General features: G+C 41.2%; 1 protein-coding gene across 1 annotated transcript in view; it reads right to left on the bottom strand.

Annotated features, from left to right (window-relative positions):
• Positions 1-20,163, bottom strand: part of LOC111338775 (polycystin-1) — a 32,040-nt gene that overhangs the window by 2,816 nt on the left and 9,061 nt on the right. Inside the window, exons 4-18 of the mRNA XM_088739929.1 lie at positions 14,396-19,383; positions 13,060-13,575; positions 12,688-12,944; positions 11,517-11,869; positions 10,028-10,210; positions 9,308-9,433; positions 8,451-8,636; positions 6,992-7,231; positions 6,705-6,869; positions 5,621-6,019; positions 5,052-5,282; positions 2,736-3,876; positions 2,084-2,538; positions 1,134-1,397; positions 357-522 (exon numbers count right to left, since the gene is read on the bottom strand). Coding sequence (XP_088596055.1) covers positions 357-522; positions 1,134-1,397; positions 2,084-2,538; positions 2,736-3,876; positions 5,052-5,282; positions 5,621-6,019; positions 6,705-6,869; positions 6,992-7,231; positions 8,451-8,636; positions 9,308-9,433; positions 10,028-10,210; positions 11,517-11,869; positions 12,688-12,944; positions 13,060-13,575; positions 14,396-19,383 — 9,670 coding nt within the window. The remainder of the gene's footprint in view (positions 1-356; positions 523-1,133; positions 1,398-2,083; positions 2,539-2,735; positions 3,877-5,051; positions 5,283-5,620; positions 6,020-6,704; positions 6,870-6,991; positions 7,232-8,450; positions 8,637-9,307; positions 9,434-10,027; positions 10,211-11,516; positions 11,870-12,687; positions 12,945-13,059; positions 13,576-14,395; positions 19,384-20,163) is intronic.

Raw genomic sequence — 20,163 nt, 5'->3', positions numbered from 1 at the left:
CTACACAACAAAACGTCTAATAAGATACATGTATTCGCGTTCGGACCCGGTCCAAAATTCCATTGACGAATCAACTACTGAATCAGTTACTAGCTCTTTGCATATCTCGAAAACGTCGTTTACGTTTCTTTCCTTGTAAGTTTTCTACAGCTTAAACCAAACATTGAAAAAACAGGAGTTTCCAGCCGAGATTTCTGTCACCTTCGACCACAGACATTTTTCTCAGCAAAAGAAATAAAAAGTCGAAAATACACAAAACAAAACTCCGTAAGATTTAGGTTCAACAGGTTGTCGTCTCTTCACCAGCTCCCTGTGGATGACGCAGACGCCTACGTTTGATTCATTTGTTTTCTTACCACTTTTGACACGCAGCTGCCTCATCCGGGCCACGCCGACCACAAATGACATCTTGTCATTTAAAAAGCCTGCCCGTCCAGACTTGCCGTTGTACCAGCCATTGTTATAGAGACCTGGGACGAGTGTCTGTTCGACCCATTCCCAGAAGTCGTTCACATTGGAGACCTATAAAGTGTAGTTAGACAAAATGAGAATTGTTGTAAACTGTTTTTATCCTGTTAAAAAACCTTATGAATGCACGTTACTCTGCCCATGGGAAGATTTGCGACGAGTCGGGGAGAGTTTTGCCGGGGGTCTGGAAAAGACAGTGTCCTCGCAGGCCTTCATTATTGGTGCAAGACACATTGGCAGACCTCACGCCAGCTCGCCTTATGCTTTCACGCGGGTGAAGAAACGCTCTTTCCGAGGCACTAACAAATGGACCCGGGCCTGCTCACAGGCTATATAAGTAAAAGTTCCTAGCAAGGTACGGGTTTCAATCTGTCGTGGTATAAGATGTTAGGGAGGGTAAGCAGAGCGTTCTCGTTAAGAGGCGAGAATTATTTTCTTCCCTTTTTCTTTCTGCCGTTTGTGCGCCAAAACGAAGACTTTCGCGCAAGTTCTGAACACGAAATGTTTTGAATATTTTTTCTCCACAGTTTTGATTGAAAGATCAGAAGAAAGAAAGATAAAATCAGAGTTAATATTATCCGTTTGGCATTCTCGTAAAGGTCATTCTGTTAATCGCTGTATTTTCAAAAAAAAAAAAAAAAATTCTATATGTAACATATCCTAACCCCATAAAGTTTGATGTCGCTGTTCTGTGAAGTGGTACTTCTCTTGACGTCGATTTTGTCTTCATCGCGATAACCGAGAGAATCGTAGTTACCAACGAATAGATTTTCAATGTTTTGTGTCATGAAGTGAGAATACGGGTCTCTGTGGGCGTAGGCTATTAAAAGTACCACCCAGACAAACAGGAAGTAAAATACGATTTCCCGTATGACCAAGTGCATCTTTCTCTCTTTAAACAAACGCACTCGTGCAGCATTAAGCAACACCTGGAGAAAAAAACAAATGAAAGCTGGAATTAGAAATATCACCGGATAGATATTTGCTGGAGTAAACAATACGCACTTCTATCAGGTTAAATGCTGCCCACTAGGATAAAATTTTGCTAAACATAATTATTGATGTACAATAATTTACAAGATGCCTCACAGCTCATCTTCAACCCTGGATAAGTGCACACTTGAGTTCGTACACTTAGGTACTGAAAGCAAAGACATCATGAAAACAATGAAGGGAGGCAGCTTCCAAAGCTTATTCCGCGCTTAAGGCGCCAGATATCGCGACAAGACGTGCACGGGAACTTTTGTGTATCAAACGTTTGTGTTTAAAATTACGATGAGAGTACAGGCGCCAGCCATTTATTAACTATAAATGTTCAATAAAGGATTCGAATTTTCGAGTACGGGAGTAGGACTGGAAAGTCACAGAGTTGAATATTCGAGGTAAAGGAACTGGAACTGGATTGGTGAAAACTAAGAACAGTTGTTGCCTAAGAAATGTCTCATCTGCGAGGATGTATCAGAATTATTGAACAAAAAACGCCCAAAACGATTCCAAGGGCAACAACAGACATATTACATAATACGAAAAACGTAACTACTCAAAACAACCACAGAAATGTAAGCACCAAAACAGTGTTTTCCTGTCTGCTCAGAGTTTGTACAACGGTACATACCTTATCTGGTGGGCGCTGGCATTGTGTGTCAGCGACCTTTGCGTCACCCGTTTGCACATGCGGGAGATTTTGCTCGAGCCATTCCTCGTCACGCGCCAACTCGACGTTGATGACGTCATCGTCTTCGTCTTGTGGCTTCTTCAGGAGTAAGGCAAATAAGACTGCCATGAAAATCACTTTGATTGGTTGACTGACCAACACGTCCTGTGCCATCGACACAAACATTGAAATAAGCCATTCCGCCTGCTGTTTGTTGTCGAAGTTTAGCCCGTACAAAAGCGTGAAAAATCCTGCTACAGTTGCCGTGGAAAGGCACAAAAACCAACCAATGTATACAAACCACCATGGAAACAGACATTTCATTTTCATCTTTTTCTTTTTCTTCTGTTTTTCTGGAGGAACTAACGCAGTAGTTGTGTTTACGGACTCGTTACTGCCAATGGACCCAGGGCAAACTTTGAAAAGAAAGAAAAAATTCTCTGTAGCTTTTATGATAAACGTCTTTGGCAAAACACTGATTTTAAGAAAGATGCTTTTTTCTTTTCAATATTTTCTAGAGAAGAGATATGAAGAAGGCGTTATGACCGGGAAGGGAGAGGAGAGAAAAGTGAGTGTCAATGAAAGGATAAATTAGCGTAAAATAATATCACACCTCTGTGGCAACTCCTTGGCTCGTCTTTGTACAAGTAGAAGTAGATATCCGAAGACAAATAGTCTGGTACTTCCCCCACATGATCACTTTTAATCCTTAAGCTGTCTTTCTTAGTTTTCTCTTCCTTGCTTTGCATTTCCTTTTTTGAGTAACTTATCTGGCTCTCCAACAGGGTACAAAATAATTCGTCATCCCATGAGTCCTGGCGAATCGTCACGGGTGAACGAATGCTGGTTAAGTTCTTTAACAGCACATTCCCCTGTCGTTTACTCTCCAACCTCCTGTGAGGAGCCGTGGGCGTAATGTCACTGAGCGACACTGCAGTCTGTTTACGATGATTTTGTGTTGGAGGGCTGGATTCTGTTCGAGTTCTTTCAACATATTTTTTCTTCGTCTTAGGACTGACCCCTCTATTCCGGAACAACTGAACTATCAACAAGTTTATTGGAAAGACGATTAAACTGGACTGAATGCCGATAAGTATCTCGTGCCAAGTGAACTCAAAGAACCCCAAGTCTATAATGACGCTGTTTTGTTTTTTCATCGGTGTTCGATACCACATTACGTTTACCAACATCGAGCACATTAATAAAGATAAGCAACATGAGACACGCTGGACGCACGTGAAACGACTCCGCACCGGTCGAAAAGCGATTGAAAACCACAAATGTCCGTCGGAAAAGTCACGGCTAGTCTTTGCTTTGAAAAGGTGCATAAAATCACGCAATTCGTCTTTTCCCGCCACAGGAAATAGCCTGTCTACTTGTCCATCACCTTGATCACACGCCAACCATTGATTACACAAGAAAAAGAACTTTTCTTCCGTGTCAATGTCCCGGATGACAACCTGTGATAACAGCCAAGAGGGGCTTTTTCCCGTGTTATCGTGCCATATACGGATAAATGTCAGACTTCCCAGGCATTCAGGCGTGGTGATAAGGAAGGAGTCTACTCCGCCTGGGTATAAACACGACCTGGATGTGCTCTTTAGCATATGGACCGCGCTCTGTCCATCCTCGCCTGCGACAAGGATGGAGACGTTTGCTGTAGTCCCTGTGTCCTTGCCGCGTGCTGTGTAGACTGTGACTTCATAGCGATATCTGTCCGCTGGATCGTTATCGAGGACTGGAACGAGACCAACCTAAACATAAAAACACATTTAGAAGTACGCCAGGTGTGAATTAGGGACCAAGGGCATTCTGTAGCCAAATTATGTGGCCGTAAGCTGCCTCTTTAATTGGATGACTTTGATTATGAGTTTGAGATATTTCTATAGCGTAATGTTTTATGAGGGCGAACCCCAAATCAACTAACAAGCGTAGAATTCAAGAGCGACTGATTTAATTTTTTTAGTATAAATCTACTGGTTACTCAAAACATATCAAGAAGACAAGTTCATGACAACCGATTGGCAGGCTATCGTCACTCTACTCGCTGTTTATCACGAATTATAACCCATTCATTAATTTTGGCGCGATTTTGTTGGTTACTTTACGTCCCGTGGTGCAAAATCACAGGACAGTTATCACGCAATAACCCCCGTCCGCGTCAATATTTGTCCTTTTTCCGTGAAAAAGAAACATAGTCAACACAAGAGTTTCAACTTTTCCGTTCTCCTATTTACATGGAAGAAAACAAACTGGTTTTTTTTCTTTTTTTGCTTGCTTGCGTCAGTCACGCGCATTCGTCATCGGATCACCACTGGCGTTTTTATTGTGTTTACGCGCAGTTTAATTGCGATGTGAAAATTAATGGGAGGGTTGTAAAATAAATAAACCCCGTTATGGCTTGCTGGTATGTCGGCTGATAATGTCCTTGGCTGAGAGATTGTCCTCAAAATTTCATATTTGCCCTCGAAGCTTCGCTTCTCGGCCAAATATTCATTTTTCGAACAATCTCTCAGCCGCGGACATTATCAGCCGACATACCAGCCGCCCGAAGGAGTTTATTTACTAAATAGATCGCGAGTCGCGTAGCCAATCAGATTGTGGCCGGCTGAGAGATTGTCCTCAAAATTTCATATTTGCCCTCGAAGCTTCGCTTCTCGGCCAATCAGATTGTAGCTTTTGTGATAGAACACTAGAAGAGCACTATATTGATAACTTGTAATTGAAGGTGACAACTAGAATATTTGTGAGGCAAACTACTTTGGTTCCACTGATACTAAACATTAATAAATTATAAGCGAAACGTTTGCATATGATTAGTTGAGGGGATGGCGCAAGTTTCCTGGGAAAATCACCAGGCGAGGGAAAGCAAAACCAATGCATCTCCGGTTGCTATCGAAACTCCGATAAGATTTATCTAATGACAAACCTTGTCGACATCTCGCCTGTCTTTTCTTGTCGCCCACACAAGTCCCACTACATACAGTCCTATGATTGCACAGAAGGTCGCCAGCAGTGCGGGATGCTTGTGAATGTCAGCGAGTTTCTTGATGGAGTCTTTTATGTCCAGCTTGTTTGGCGGAATAAACAGATCTGCACCGAACCATGTCAAGTGTGAGCACTGGCAGTATGTTAGGTCTCGGCTAGTTTTGTTGCTGACCTGAGAGAATCATTCATTCAATCTTTACGCATTCAATAACAAATATATTATTGAAATTGTTTTATTTAAAGTTGAAACTATAAAAGTTTTGGGCGCAAAAGTGTCCCTCTTAAACTGTCTAGCTCAACAGATTCTAATTTGGTTAGAGTGCCTTAACATGGCTGATTAAAAACGGATTTAGCAGAGTTTAAATCGCCAGCAATGTTGCTAAAACACGTTGCTTCCTAATTATGCCTCTGGATATGTCCGGACGTTATCATTAACAACATGTTACGCGACGCCTAATCGTTAAAATGACCTAGGCGGATCATGGGAACTTTAAGCCGAAAAACCCTCACCTGACATCCTTTAGCGCTCCATTCCTTGAGCTCCTTATCCCAAAAATAGCAAGCAGAACAGAATACGTCAAAAGTATAATTTACTACTGTCTTAACAGCTTCCCCGTCATGCGCAATGGGTAGCACCCCAAAGTGATAATTTCCCTCTCCTTTCATCTGCTCATGTGACACAAACATCGTGTAGTTACCCAACACGGAATCCTCGACTGGCAGACTTGTTTTGAAGTCATAATTCGTTAGTGAAGGGTGTTCGTTGTAGCGAATGTAAACAGTAAGTTTTGACCTCTTGTCTCGTGGGAGAACTTCAGCTATAATGACGCTATCGTTGTTAGGAACGGAAACTTTGTGAAAGGTCATTGATCCCTCGGAAGAAGAAGTTTGTGAAATGTTCAGCGAAACCTGTAGCGAGAAAAGTTAGGGAATTGCTTTAGCCTGCGAGTCTTATTATTAGCGCTTAGGACGATTATTTCTCAGCCCACGGGAAGATTTGAGGCGAGTCGATGGGTGGTTTGCAGGAGGTCTGACATTGATAACAGAGAGATTTAGCACCGTGAAATGGCACGCGTCAGCTTACTCTTTTACATTTCACGCAAAATAGCGTTAACTTTCTGCTTTAGCTTCGTGTGAGCCCACGTCATGGTGTATGACTTCGAAGGAATAGTTTTGGTGCCCTTCTTCGGCAGTTAACTTCTACTCTCTGAGAGAAAAAGTGAAGAAATTTTTACGTATACGGCAAATGAACATGTCGCTTTCGCGTAGAAACGGCAAAGTGCAACCGGCAAACGTGAAAAAATGGCATGAAAAACAAAGTCACGTGGTCTCTCATGGCGTTCACGTTTCAAGTAAACGCGGTGCTAAACCTCTCTAATCAGTGCTACATTCCTTGCAAATCTCTCACCAGTTCGCGTTGCTGAAGGCTTCATAATTTCCCACGCGCCAAGAAACACTCCTGTTGGAGCGTTGATAATGAGAGGTTGCTCGCAAGCTAACAGTGCTTCAACTCAACATCCGTCTTTTGTCTTACGAACAAAGTTTTAGGTTCGAACAGATAACAGCCTTTTACCATTTAATGTGATGAAAATACCTGGATGGAGTCCTTTTGAGGCAGCAAGATATCGATTGGTGATGTCAGACCTTTAACAGGGATAGCCTTCCCGTCACTCCCTTTGAGCACCAAAGACAAAGGATTGGATTTGACCAACGTAAAATTATCAGAACTTTGGAATGGATTGCTGGATAATCCAGTTACCTGAGGAAGAGAAAAGTAAGTTCAAAATTGATTCGTGAAGCTTAATCGGGAATATAATAAACACAATTAATTAATCAAAACAAAACTGAAAAAAAAACAAAGCCGTAAAATCAAACACTCACAGTAGTTGTGACGTAAGAATTATTTGTTTCATCAACCAGGGTGACGTCACGCGGCAATACGAACTGTTCCTCCCCTCCCCCTTTCAATGTAATCCCGGCTAGGTTATCAGGTTTTCGTTTAGACAACCCAACAGCGACGCCCGTGGTATTTATGACCAGCGGTTCCTGGCTGGGTGTCATGGGGTGAAGCACTGCGTCTGAGACGCCATCCACAAGGTGAAGGACTTTGAATTTGACTTCCTAGAATAAAGATAGACATTTCCATTTCTTATAATGTAAAGCGAAAATTAGGACCAGGATTTAAATTGATTTCCTACGGGGCAATTTTAAGTTGCATTGAGTGTCTAAAACAAATCCCTGTTTGGCTGATTATTCTTCATTACGCTCTATGATTGATCTAAAAACTTCTGCTACACCCTCGATCAATTAGATTAAAGAATAAAGGAATGAAACTAGGCCAGTTGAATATTTTTTTTATTGAAGCTGGTTTCGTCAATTCAATTTCAATTCCCGATGGCTTCTTCTTGCATTATGCTCGGTTCTAATCGGCCGTCACGCTTACGATGATTTTAGATTCAACTTTTAGTCGAAAAACTTTCTTACAACAAAGAAAACGATGTCTTGAAATAAATGACATTTATTACTAAAGGGAATAAATTAATTTGTGCAGCCTGTGCCGCGTTTTATCATTACCCCGGATGGGTTACATCCAGGACTTACGATGACAGATACTTAAGCATCCGAACATGAGATATCGGGCCTCTTTTAGTTAAGCTTCGGTGCAGGGCTTTTAGAAGGAATCCTCCTCATCTCCTTTCAGAAGGACTTCAAGAGATTTGTCCGTTTCATCGTTCAGTTAAGTAGGCTGTGTTTACTTGAGTTTAGCGCAGTCAATCGCTATAACAAATCATACAGGCTAATCACATGGCGGCGGCCGAACACCACGTGTACACGTCTAAGATTAGTCTTTCGTTAGTATTTAGATTGCAGGAATAGCGATCCAAACATCACTTGGAAGGCTTCACCTAGACTTGTGCGCCTGTTTTTTCCTTCTTTTTTTTTTGTAGTAGTAAACGGCCACTCAACTGAGTGGCCAAATTACGGCTAATAAAGGTTGTCCGTTTGATTAATTCTCCCAGCAAACCGAACTCACCCCTAGCAATGCACAGTGTACAGCACTAGGTTATTGGCAAGCGAGCAAGAGGCATAAAAAAAATCCTGACTGCCGATCAAACCACGGGTAAATCAGTACAAAAAGGTGTTAATGAGGACTGTGCATGTGACCAACCTCAGAAACGATTGTGCCCGTGACCAACGTCAGGATCAAGGAGGCGATCACGTGATTTGTTTTAATGTTACATATATTTTGATATTGTACCTAGTTTGACATGGTGTCATTCTAAGGAAACCCTTGGAGGTTGTCGCATATAAATGAAAGAAACGCATGAGGAACTTTTACCTCTGCGACGTTTTTGGTCGTGTCATTTAAACTTTCAGCACTACTCTTTGTAGAAGCCAGAAATGCATTCGACAATCCATGGAGTACTTCACCAGAGATATGTTCGATGATACCCCCGTCCTCCCCTCCTTGGGACTCTTTTGTCAGCATGGCCACCATTTTAGTATATTGCTCCGTTGCTTGAACCTAAACAAAATAATTACATTATTTCACAATCTCTCGACGAAGGCGAAGTGAATATTGTTGAATAATCCCCGAAAAGAAGTCGAGGGGATTATTCAGCAATCTTTACTGAGCCTGAGGAGAATAAACTGTTTTAGAATAATTGCTGAGGTGCTTTCGAATTCTGTTGTTAATTCGTTTCGTAAATTGAAAATTGTAAATTTTGTTTCAATTCTTTGGATAACTCGCATCGAGATAAGTAGCAAGTTTCCACAAGAATTTAACAGGTTCATTTGATGCCATTAGCAAAAAAACTAATATCTTTCGTTTGAAAAGTCTAATTCTGTCTGTAATCATACTCATGATTAGCAAATCGGACTCCCGCCTTGTGGTCGTTCAATTTTGTTAATCACTCGAACCTTTCAACTTGTCACGTTTAAGCATAGTAACACTACAGCACCTCTAGTAAAAACGGCGTAACGGTCTTATCACAACATGCACATGCGCAGTTCAGGCAAGACCACCCTTGTGCGCATCCTTTTTTTTACCACATGTAAGTATGAAGCCGATTTCTTAGCCATTCAGGATGTTCTATTTGAAGAGACTCTAGGCAGCAAGAAGTGAAGCAGACTCGATCAAAGAAGCTCAGCGCTTTTTTATCCCGATCTATCAGTTTTACCAATGTATTTTCTTACCTGCGCCTCCACTTCGGTTTCGGGAGGAACAGCCGTTGCGGAATTCAAACACTTCGACACGAGTAACACATCATTTAGGGTTTGAGGACGAAACTTAGAGAGATACTTGATCATCGCGGACCGAACCTATTGAGAAGAAATGACAATCAGGTCAACAAGTAGTTCGATGACAGTCATGTGTACATCAGATTTTTCGTAAGAAAATAAAACACTATTCCTTTGATCGTGTTGATCTAATCTAGATAAAATTTTCTATTTCTCTTGAGTGCGTGGTTAAAATTTGAACCATTTCGTTCAAGTAAATTGGAATTGTGTTTTGCCCTCATGGCTGCGTTTTTCGGCTAGAGATTTGGATTTCTTTCATAGTGCCTCTTAATTTTCTCACTGAGAGCGCAATTAGTCCACGGTAAGTGATAGAAATGATTATCGTTCACGTCATAAACGTGCACTGCCTTTCCTTCTCCTCTCCTCCTTCGCGTTTAACGTAAGCACATCGTTAAGAAGTTCCCTATTGCTCGGAGTAGTATTTCGCAGGGTGCTTGTAGTATAATTCTTTTTCATGAAACACTTTTGTGGACTGAAAACGGGGGTAATTTTAACTCTAGTTCCCGAAATGTTTCGAGGTTGTGTTTTTTGATTAGTAACCTTTTTAGACAGAACAGTCCTATGTTAACCCTTCATAGAAATATTACTGTGATTTGCTGATTATTTCATAAATACCTGTTTCTTTTTGTCCACATCAAACTCATGGCCACTATTCTGACTGTTGAGTATGTCACTGATAACGTGTATGGTTTGTACAACTTCTTGCACTGCTCCGCGACCAATTTCCTTTTCCAGCTGATTACCTTCTCCAAGTGTTTTATCCATGATTTCCTTTTGGGTCACATTTCTTGGTTTAACCTGAAAAGTTATAAACGAGAAAAGAGAAACTTTCAAATTTTCCATCTTATTAGAGAGATTTAGCACCGCATAGCATGAAACGACAAAGGCCAGCTTTCTACTCTCACGTTTTGCGTAAAATAGCGTGAACCTTGCCGCCTCCCGGTTAGCTCAATGGATACAGCGCTGGACTGTTGTACGGGAGGTCGAGGGTTCGAGCCCCGGCTGGACCAACACTCAGTGTCTTAAAATAATTGAGAAGAATTTGCTACCTTTCTATAACATCAAGAAATGGTTAGATATTCTAGTCTTCTCAGATAGGGACGAATAAATGGAGGTCCCGTCTCCTGCAGGGTTGGGGTAGGAGACGTTAATTTCCCACACACGAGATTACCGTGTGATGGATGTCCTCCCCTGGGGTGGGATGGGTGGGATATTGGGCGCACTTAATTTGGAGCCTCGCTCTGTTATGCGACCCTCACCATACTCTGGTGAAAGTGATTAAATATAACTTAGCTTAGGCTCACGTCATGGTGAATTTGACTTACAAGTAATAGTTTTGGTGCCTTTTTTCTGGAGATCAACTTCTACTCAGTGAGAGAAAATTTCATTTAAAAAACGGTAAAGAGCAACCTTAAAACGTGCAAAATGGCGGGTTACATGGTCACTCTTGCCATTCACGTTTTACGTAAACGCGGTGTTAAATCTCTCCATTGATATATTAGGAAATTCCTCGTGTCAATAGAGTCGTATGATTGTATAGCGTAACTTCTCATTGCTTCAAAAGTGATTCGGGATAAGTAGTTTTGTTTCACTGTTCTCTGTTGTAAGTCTAAGCACTCACGGAACACTCTTAACCTATAAAATGCAAAACTAATACCAATCGTGAGTTGCTCGCTCACGGTCCATTATATGGAAACTGGTTAGGTGTATTGATTTTGAACGACTTTGAATACTTCGGATTTTACGGCAGTCAAGTTCTCTGTTACCACAGAAACTCTCATTTTTTTTTTATGATTTCCAACTCGACATTAATCTATGATCTAAATGTAAAGTGTCTTTGAGTCTAATTGGATCGGCGTGTTTTATAATATCAACTGAAAATCAAAGTAAATTACTACTACTTCGTATAAAACAAAATCTGTTCTCTTTGAATATTGAAATGCCTCCAACTGGTCAAAATTTTACAAAAGCAGTTTGTCTTACGTCCGACTGCGTCTTCCTTCCAACATGGACGATCTATGGAGAATGTGTTTCCGCGAGTATTCAACAATTTCTGGGATTGATATTAATCCCATTGTTTTTCTCCCAAAAAAGAAAGTAATACCTTGACTGACAGCACTTTTTTCGAAAATTCTCCGTAGGCGTCTTTTATCAACACCACAACATTAACGACATAGTCATCTTCATCTTTGCCAACCGGAAGTAGCTTTTCTTGGCGCACTAATGAAGGACCAAAGAAGAACAGTTCACCATTCTGAGAGGAACCTGGTACCTTGGCGTCAGCTGGGTGGGAAAAAAACATCTCATAAGTCAGGGGTTGATGCTCATCCTGCCAGCCGCTGCACGAGAAATTAAATCTCGTATCCAGTTCCTTTCCTGCCAAGGGTGTGACGTGACATGTTCCTCCTTGTGGTGGGGTGTTGGTATCTATAATATATTCCGCGATTCCTTGACTTGCTAGTAGAAAGAAAACAGGAAGAAAAATGCATGAAATTCAGAACATACAAGGAGCTTCAATTCAGGTTCTCTCTTTTGTTAAGTCGACTGCTGGATCACTAAAGGAGTTTATTAAGGGAGGTGCTGGGAGTAGGAATAAAATACACTTGAATCCTGTAAGAACTGCTGAGAAAAAAACAAAAAACAAAAAATCAAAAAAACAAAAAACAATCAAACAGACAAAAAAAGTGTAAAGGAAGTGAATATCACAAAAAGTAATATTTTTCAAGTCTACCCCAACCCAAACAATTACAAAATACGATCTACCGTCAAAATTGTGTTTTGGATCAGTACCAGTCTTTCCCACCGCCAATTATGAGTCCACTGGTTAACAAGGAGCAGCAGTATCAGCTATCTCATTTATGGTGCACGAAATTTCATAACTGTGATCACTGTGAGAAATCCCAGCTACGCCTCTTTTGCAGACACTCTATTACGCAACCCTTCTCAACCTCCCTGTTACAGGTCACGTCCTTGTCCCCCCCACCCCGCCAAGTAAAAGCTTCAAAATAAAACACACCATAGATTTAAATCCCAAGATATTATTGTACAAATTGTAAAACGTTCCTAAAACTTTCACAGTTTAGTTCGTTATTGTATAACATTGACGGCTTGAATGAGTGTCTGTTCTAATATTTTCAAGAAGAAAGCACGTTGTATACTGGCTTCGGAATGACTTTGATTGCTCTTAGCACCCGCTAGTTAACAGTAATCGATGATTAATCAGTGCTCATCTAAGATGATCAGTTGATAATAATTAGTATAATTAATTCAGTCACCTGAGTTTGGCCGATTAACGGTAACTTTTATACTGTATGAAGCGCTATTATTAAATGTTCCTGCAAGAATAAGAGCATCTGGAGAGTTCAGGGGCGTGAGAGCTCGCTGTGGCCAGACGGCGATGGATGCGGATGTATCTCTGTTCATCACAGACCAGGTGTAATTTAGAGGTTGATCACTGACACAATCCAGACACTCTGTACTGAGATGAAGTCTTCTGGAAGGATCTAGGTATTTCCCACAGTTGGAAACACAACTGTAACCAACAGAAAGAAATGGAATGGGAAACTTGAGACGTGATAGATTATATTTTCTTGGCCAGCGATGGAAAAAAATTAAAACAGATTGGAAATTACAAACATCTCTCTTACCGCATTTTTATGTCAGGAGGATTTCCTATTAATACCTTTACCGTCTGGTGTGCTGTTGACCAGCGACCGGTCTTGATAGAACTTACATTTACTGTGAACTGGTAAGAAGTTGATTCAAAAAGCTGCTTTGCTTCTACTGGAAATATTTTCTCTGTGTATTCAACTTGGCCTTCTCCATTGCCAAAACAACCAAGTCCAGATTTTTTTATATCAGGGCTGATTTTGGCAATTTCGCAAAACCAAACAAAGGATAGGTCTTCGTCCCCTGAAAATAATGGGTCTTGTGACTCGGATGCATCCAATAGGAGTCTTCGTTCCCAATCATGTGATCTCAAATGACCACCGGCAATGCTAGCCTCAATATCAGCGCCAGCGATTTTGAGGAAGGTGTAGTCAGCGTTATCGATGCCCGGGTCAATTATTGTCACCTTGAGTTGAAAGATGTACTCGCCTGGATGCAGACCAAAAGCGGGAATAACCAGCGAAGACTGATTTGTTAAGATATCTATAGACAGCCTGCAAAATATTTCACTCGATTAGGGTCAAATATGTCAAACGCGATATGTAATTCAATAGACCTCGTAATGCTGAAACAAGGCAGATTTAAAGGAGCACTCTTATGAAACTTCCCTATAATTTGAAAACCCGAAAAATTCAGTTATTTCATTATAATATGAATTTTTAGCGATCAATAAAGCCTTTTCAATAATAATTTTTTAGTTGAAAGTCAACTCCAGGGCGAGAAATTACGATTTGAAAACCGTCCCGCCATTAATTTTCGAACTCACGGCCAACTTGTCTTCGGTCAGGGGTCACTCCCATTGTGATGTAGATAACTCAAAACACTGTTGGCGTCATTTTTATAGGGAAACCTCGTGAAATTTAGTGAAATAGACTTGGTCTTAGTGTTATAAAAGAAATATATACGATCAAAATACTGTTTTGAATATGGAAGACCACTCTCTTGCGCGTCAAATGAGTCATCTACGTCACGCTCAAAACTCGCCCTAGTCTTTTTGAGTCTGGCAATTGATTACGTAAACTAATAGCGGGTCAAAAGAAAATCGCGAATTTGACGATCTTCCCGTGTGACAATTCGGAAAAAAAAATTCAGAGACGATTAACTAGTGAACATTTCAAGTTTTTATGTAAATATATTTGGATTTTTCGGGTTTCCAAATTACAGGGAGATTTTATAGGAGTGCTCCTTTAAGCTCGCGCAGTATGTTTCATTAAGATAAATAAGGAAAATAAAAAAAGAAAAACTGAAACACACAGCCCTAATTTTTAGTGTTTATTGAAGTCAACAAACTGACGACCCAGGATTACTACTTACCCCACTTCTCTTCCTTTCTCAGGGGGGAGCTGTAGATGAGGCGATGACACATTAGGGTGGTATGTGTCTGCTTTGTAAACAACCCAGTTGAAAGCCACAACGTGGAGTTTTTCGCTTTGAATTGTTACTTGCGAGGTCAGAGTAAACTGACTCCCATATATCAGGGCAGTATCCTTTACTGGGTTCTTTATTCCTCCAATTACTTTAACGACAAGAATAGGGACATTTTCGGAGGTAACTAGAGCCGAGGCTTCAGCTCTTTGATGTGAGGCCTCGTTCCAGGCCCACACTTGCGCATTAAACTTTCCTTCGTCTAAGTAAACATGGCTAATAACTCTTGCGTAATAGAGGGATGGATCAAATGGAAGTGTTATTTTTGAGTGAATAAGCCTTTCCGCCTTTAACTGGGTGTTGTTGGTGAATTCCGCGCGATCAAGGGTCACATTTTGACTCCCATTGCCTGCGTTGAAAACGAATTTGGAATCTGTTCCTAGGCTCGCACAGAATACCACGAAAGTGATGTTGCTCCTAGGCTTTCCCGGCCCGCTGACAGCTAAGTACAATCCTCTTATGGAATGATGTAAAGTAATTGTTTTGTGTAAGTACCTAGTCTCGAGGCTGTTGTAAACTTTAGCCGTAACATTATAGGTTCCGGGTAAGGGATAAGCATGCGTGGTTTCTGGCGTTGTAACTGCTCGTAACTCACCATAAACCCCATAGTTCCAATCGTAATTTAAGCAAGTTCCCGTATCCTGAGTGATACTGAAGGACACTGGGTATTCAAATGGAAAGGTATTTCCCGTCGGGCCTCCGCCCGCAGTTCCCGGATGAGCTGAGTATTTAGAATGCATTGCTCTCAGTGAAGCGTTGGCGATGCGCTCCAGAATTTCAACAGGTGCCGTTAACTCGACACGACTTACAAAGTTCCATATGATCAGTTTAGCTTGGTAACAACCCGGCTTGTGGTAGGAGAAGCTGTGAGTAAACTGTGTTTGTCTGGGCTCGATAGTTTGTTCTTCTGAGATCTCACCGTTTCCGAAATCGATTTTGTATTTTGCGCCAAGTAGGTCTGGCGAAGAGGAGTTACGAACGAAGTGGAAGTCCACTTTCCTTGATGGCCAAATTAAGGTGTTGTTTTGATGGAAGGAAAATCCTTTAACAGGATCCGTTATGTTTATTATATCCGTTTTATTTTCTCCAGAATTGTAATTTGACAGGTAAACTGTGACTGTGTAGATTCCTTGATTCATATATGCGTGACTTGAGATAAATTCTTGACTTCCAAAGCCTCCTTTCTGCCGACTCATGTCCTTTCCATCTCCGTAATCCCATAGAACTTTCACATCTAGCCCTGAAGTAATGGTAACAAAAAACGGCACGGGATATCCAGTTCTTGCAACAGGATTAAAGCTCAAGGATAAATTTGTTATTCTCTCTGTGAACGTCACGACAGCTTTGAGCGTTTTTGGAGATGTCACGGAATTTGACAGTGTGACATCGATTTCGTATTTTCCCGGGCTCGGGCACAATGTGTTTCCCAGCTGGATAAACCCTGACAAATCGGTTTGATGACTTTCAATTGGAACATGTCCGAGCAGTGTGACGTTGAGGTTGATATTTGTACCCGCTGTCCAAATCCATTCGACTTTAACCGTCTGACCAAATTCCTTATAAATTAGATCATTCCCACTCTTGAATTTTAGCCCAGTGATGACTTCATCGACATTAGCAGTCGTTTGAGCTACGTCGCGACCTAACTCATTTTGACATTTCACGATCACTTCGAAACTTCCGACATTGTCATAGCTGTGCAGCAGCAGGGACGTAAGGTTTGAGTCCGAGTAATTCCTTTTGAAATTATCACCAAAGTCAACTTCACAAGAAAACAGATATCCATACTCGAAACTGATCTGTATTTCACTTGCTTTTCCAGGGGTAGTTGCTTCGCAGGAAACGTAAAGTCCGCGGATTTCTAACGGAACACTTGGTTTTCCTACTTTAACAGTGGAATTTAGATACGCAGTAACCATACCGAGACCATTGCGAGCTGTGACTGAAACGTTAAACTCTCCAGGCTTTCTATACGTGTACTCCACTGAGTTGTTTTTTGTAGTAACAGGCGCAGAACCATCACCAAAGTTGAATTCATAGTCTACCCTACTCCCCTTCAGAATCGACGTCAAAATTATAACTTTTTCGAACATAATTACTGCACTGTTCTGAGCATGCGCGACAAGACCCAATATTCTCTCATCCACCACTGCTTTGGCCTGTATAGTATTATTTGGCCCCACTAGGTTGTACGCAGTAATTTTGACTGTAAATTCTCCTGCAGAAGTGTAATTGTGGTGAATAGTTACGTTCATTCCTTCAACGTTCGCATCCAGAACTTGAAGAGTGCTCCCATCTGAATAATCTACTTCAAACTTGACATCACTTCCTGCGGCGATTTTCCAGGATATCTCGGTGGGCAAGCCAATTTCTACTGGTTTTATCGTGGAAGTGAAATCCAAACCTTGAATCTTATGTTGTATTGTGATTGTCTTGACAGTTATGTTAGAACTAATTTGATTAGCCGCTTTAACGGTTACATCATACACTCCCACGCTGTTATAAGTTTTAAACGCCTTCTCAGTCTTGACGATTTGACTCGTCCCATTGTCGCCATAGTCGATAATGTAACTAACGTTATCTCCTTTGGTTTGTGAAAAACGCAAAGTGATATTTTGACCAGGAATTGCACGGTCGGTCACAGCTAAAGTGAATCCTTCGATTCTCTGTTGGATATGTAGAAAAATCCACGAGCGCAATCCACTTATGGCGTTAGACGCATTCACTGTTACGTTGAATGGACCCTGTTGAAGGAATGTGTGTGTAACAGTGTGGTTAGATCCTCCATTGGGAAGCAAAGAACCTTTATGAGTATAAGAGCTGCTTCCGTCATCGAAATTCCAGCAGAATTCAACATCCGTGCCCTCAATTACGTTGCTAAAGAAACGCGTCTCTTCTCCAAACGCCACAAGCTCTTTACCATGAAATAAAGCCTTAGGCTGTACGCCTACCGTGATATTTTTAACAGGATCCTGAACGGTCACATTATAGAACACAATCACGTGATTAACAGCATTCTCTCCAGTAAAAATCACTTGCCATTGGCCGGAAAGAAATGTCCGATTAAAGAGGTAGCTCTCGGGAAATTCCCGCAGGACGAATCCGTCTCCGAAGTCTAGCCGATATTTGACATTAGTTCCCGAACCTTTTGTTATGTTAAAGGTTATTGTATTGTTAGAGGGCGCGGGATTCGGGAATGCGGTGATACCCAGTCCCTCTATGCGCAGTTGCACAGAAAACGAGAGCGAAGCGAATTCATATGAAAAAGCGTTGGAAACGTTTACACTGATGGTATAGAAACCTGTTTGGTTAAAATGAAACTCGATCGAGTTGCTTGTACATATCATGATTATTATGGAATTGTTACTGTGAAGAAACCATTCGTAAGTTAAGTTGTTTCCTTTGGTAGTCCGGGCAACGAAAGTGTGATTGTCATACAGTTCAACTCCAGTAAAATTATCAAGGGTAAGACCTGAAACTGGTTCTATCACAAGAATTTCTGAACTTGCGTTGACAAGCACCTCATTTTTTAACTTTACAGAGACAAGGTACTTTCCCCCTCTGGTATAATTGTGGAAGACTTGAGTTTTACTGACACCTTCCTCTGTTGCTCCATCTCCGAAATCCCAGTAGTAATATTGATCTGATTCAAAAGGACCGACCAGTGAACATGAAGTGTTTAACTTCGATCCCACAAAACTTTGCTGAGGTACGAAAATTGTTAGGGGTTGAAGGACTTGGACTTCAAACCAAGTTTTCTGTATGGAAGCAAGATCAGTTGCAACAACAGAAACATTTAAAGTACCAGTTTTTGAAAAACGGTGATGAACAGTTGTGTTGGAAATGTAGGGAGTCACCGTACCATCGCCGAAGTTCCACTCATACCGAACATTTGCTCCGCTGGCAAAGGAAATCAACTTTGACTGGGCCCCAAGATAGACTGGTGGCGAAATTATTGATGCACTTAGTGAAGATATGGAGTCTTGGACGTTTACAAAAATAGTCGTGTTGACCGAGCTTATTTTGTTTTCTGCCTCAACGAGAATAGCGTACGTCCCCAAGGTGGAAAAGGATTGATTGAGCGAGATCCGTAAAGTACTCTGTACCGCGTTTTGCAATTCTTGGCGTTTCAACAAAGTGCTCGTGTTAAGAAGCGTCCACGAAACAGTCACATTGGAAGCTGTGGGGATTTTGACTGTCATCGTCATATTGCGATTCATTTGAACTTCATAAAAGGGAAAGCCTGATGGATAAACAATTTCGATGTTGACGAGGGGAGCCTGAGCTAGAATCTGTCGAGTTATTGGTTCTAAATCATTTCCGAGGGCATCCTTATATGTAACTCGGGCCCAGTGTTCTCCAGATTGATTGAATTGGTGGTTCAGCTCGAACATCGAGGCCTGGGATCCAATAATGTTGATCATGTAATCCAAGTTAGGAATTTCAGCGGACTGATTTTTATAAATATCCAATCCACTTTGAAGGGTTTTTGCATCGACGCTCGAGAAATGGTATACCGTGCTTTTCCCTGGCTTATGAGCAACTTTTCCGTCCGTTGCAGGTCCCCAAGCGATCATATCCCCGGGAGAAACGTCAAAAGTCTGGTTCTTAGAAAGAACCAACAGATTGTAGCCTGTTGTGACTGTCAAAACACCTAGGTCAGCGGTGATTCTCAAGTGAGTTGCGCGCAGTGTCGTTAAGTTGGAGGACTGGGAGCAATTTCCACTGGGCGAAGAAGCACAGCAAGCACTTGATACGCAGAGAGTAGCAGGAGATACACAGTGGTGTGTGGACTGAGAGGTACACGGCTGGCTCACACACGACTGATTAACCCGACAGTAAAAGGATATTGGTAAACTACATACCGGTCTCACAACCTGGGTGGCAACAACAACAACAACAACGAAACAATAAAATTAAAAGGTAATTTGGTTATATCAACTAACTTGAAACGTAAATTGGACGCCGTAACGAGTTAAAAAGCTGAAGTTTCGAGCGTTAACCCATTCGCTCCAACGTCAGCTTTTGAAGTCTTTACGGTGGCCAATTTGCATTTCAACTTAGTTGATATAATCAAATAACCTTATTACTCCCACCGACGCAGCACCAAAGTTTCTTTAGAAACTTGCTCCCTTAGTAGAATTAAAAGACAGCTATTTTTTCTGTCTTGTACTCCTCAGTTCTATTCTCTATAGCCTGCAATGTTTTGTTAAAAAAAAAAAAAAATCACTGCTGAGAGATTCAGAACTTTAACCTTTATCTTCGTGTTCTAATGCCCTGTATGTTATAACTTATATCAAACATGACCTGCCTACCAGACACGGAAATAAAGACATGGGGCTTTGGAGCTCAAGGGTACACGAATCGAGTTTTCTACAGAGTAATGTTCTGACTTTGTTTAAAAAAATTCATCAGCCTATTCTCATAGAGAATAAATTAACCCAAGGATTTTTTATAAGATTTTCTTTTCCTAAAGCGGAAAATTTCCTTCAAAATACCTTGAGAGACTGACTATTCCATCAAGATGACGCGTTTCAGCGGAGATTTTAGTCTATTTTCATAACTATGGGATGATTTAAAGCCAAATGCATTGTAATTTTGAGGAGTAGTTTAGTACATATATTTTTACGTGCAATAGTTGAAGGTTTAACCCTTTG

Source organism: Stylophora pistillata, chromosome 12 (assembly GCF_964205215.1).
Source record: "Stylophora pistillata chromosome 12, jaStyPist1.2, whole genome shotgun sequence".
Taxonomy (NCBI): domain Eukaryota; kingdom Metazoa; phylum Cnidaria; class Anthozoa; order Scleractinia; family Pocilloporidae; genus Stylophora; species Stylophora pistillata.
The sequence above is the reverse complement of the archived record's forward strand: the minus strand, read 5'-3'. Positions and strand labels throughout refer to the sequence as shown.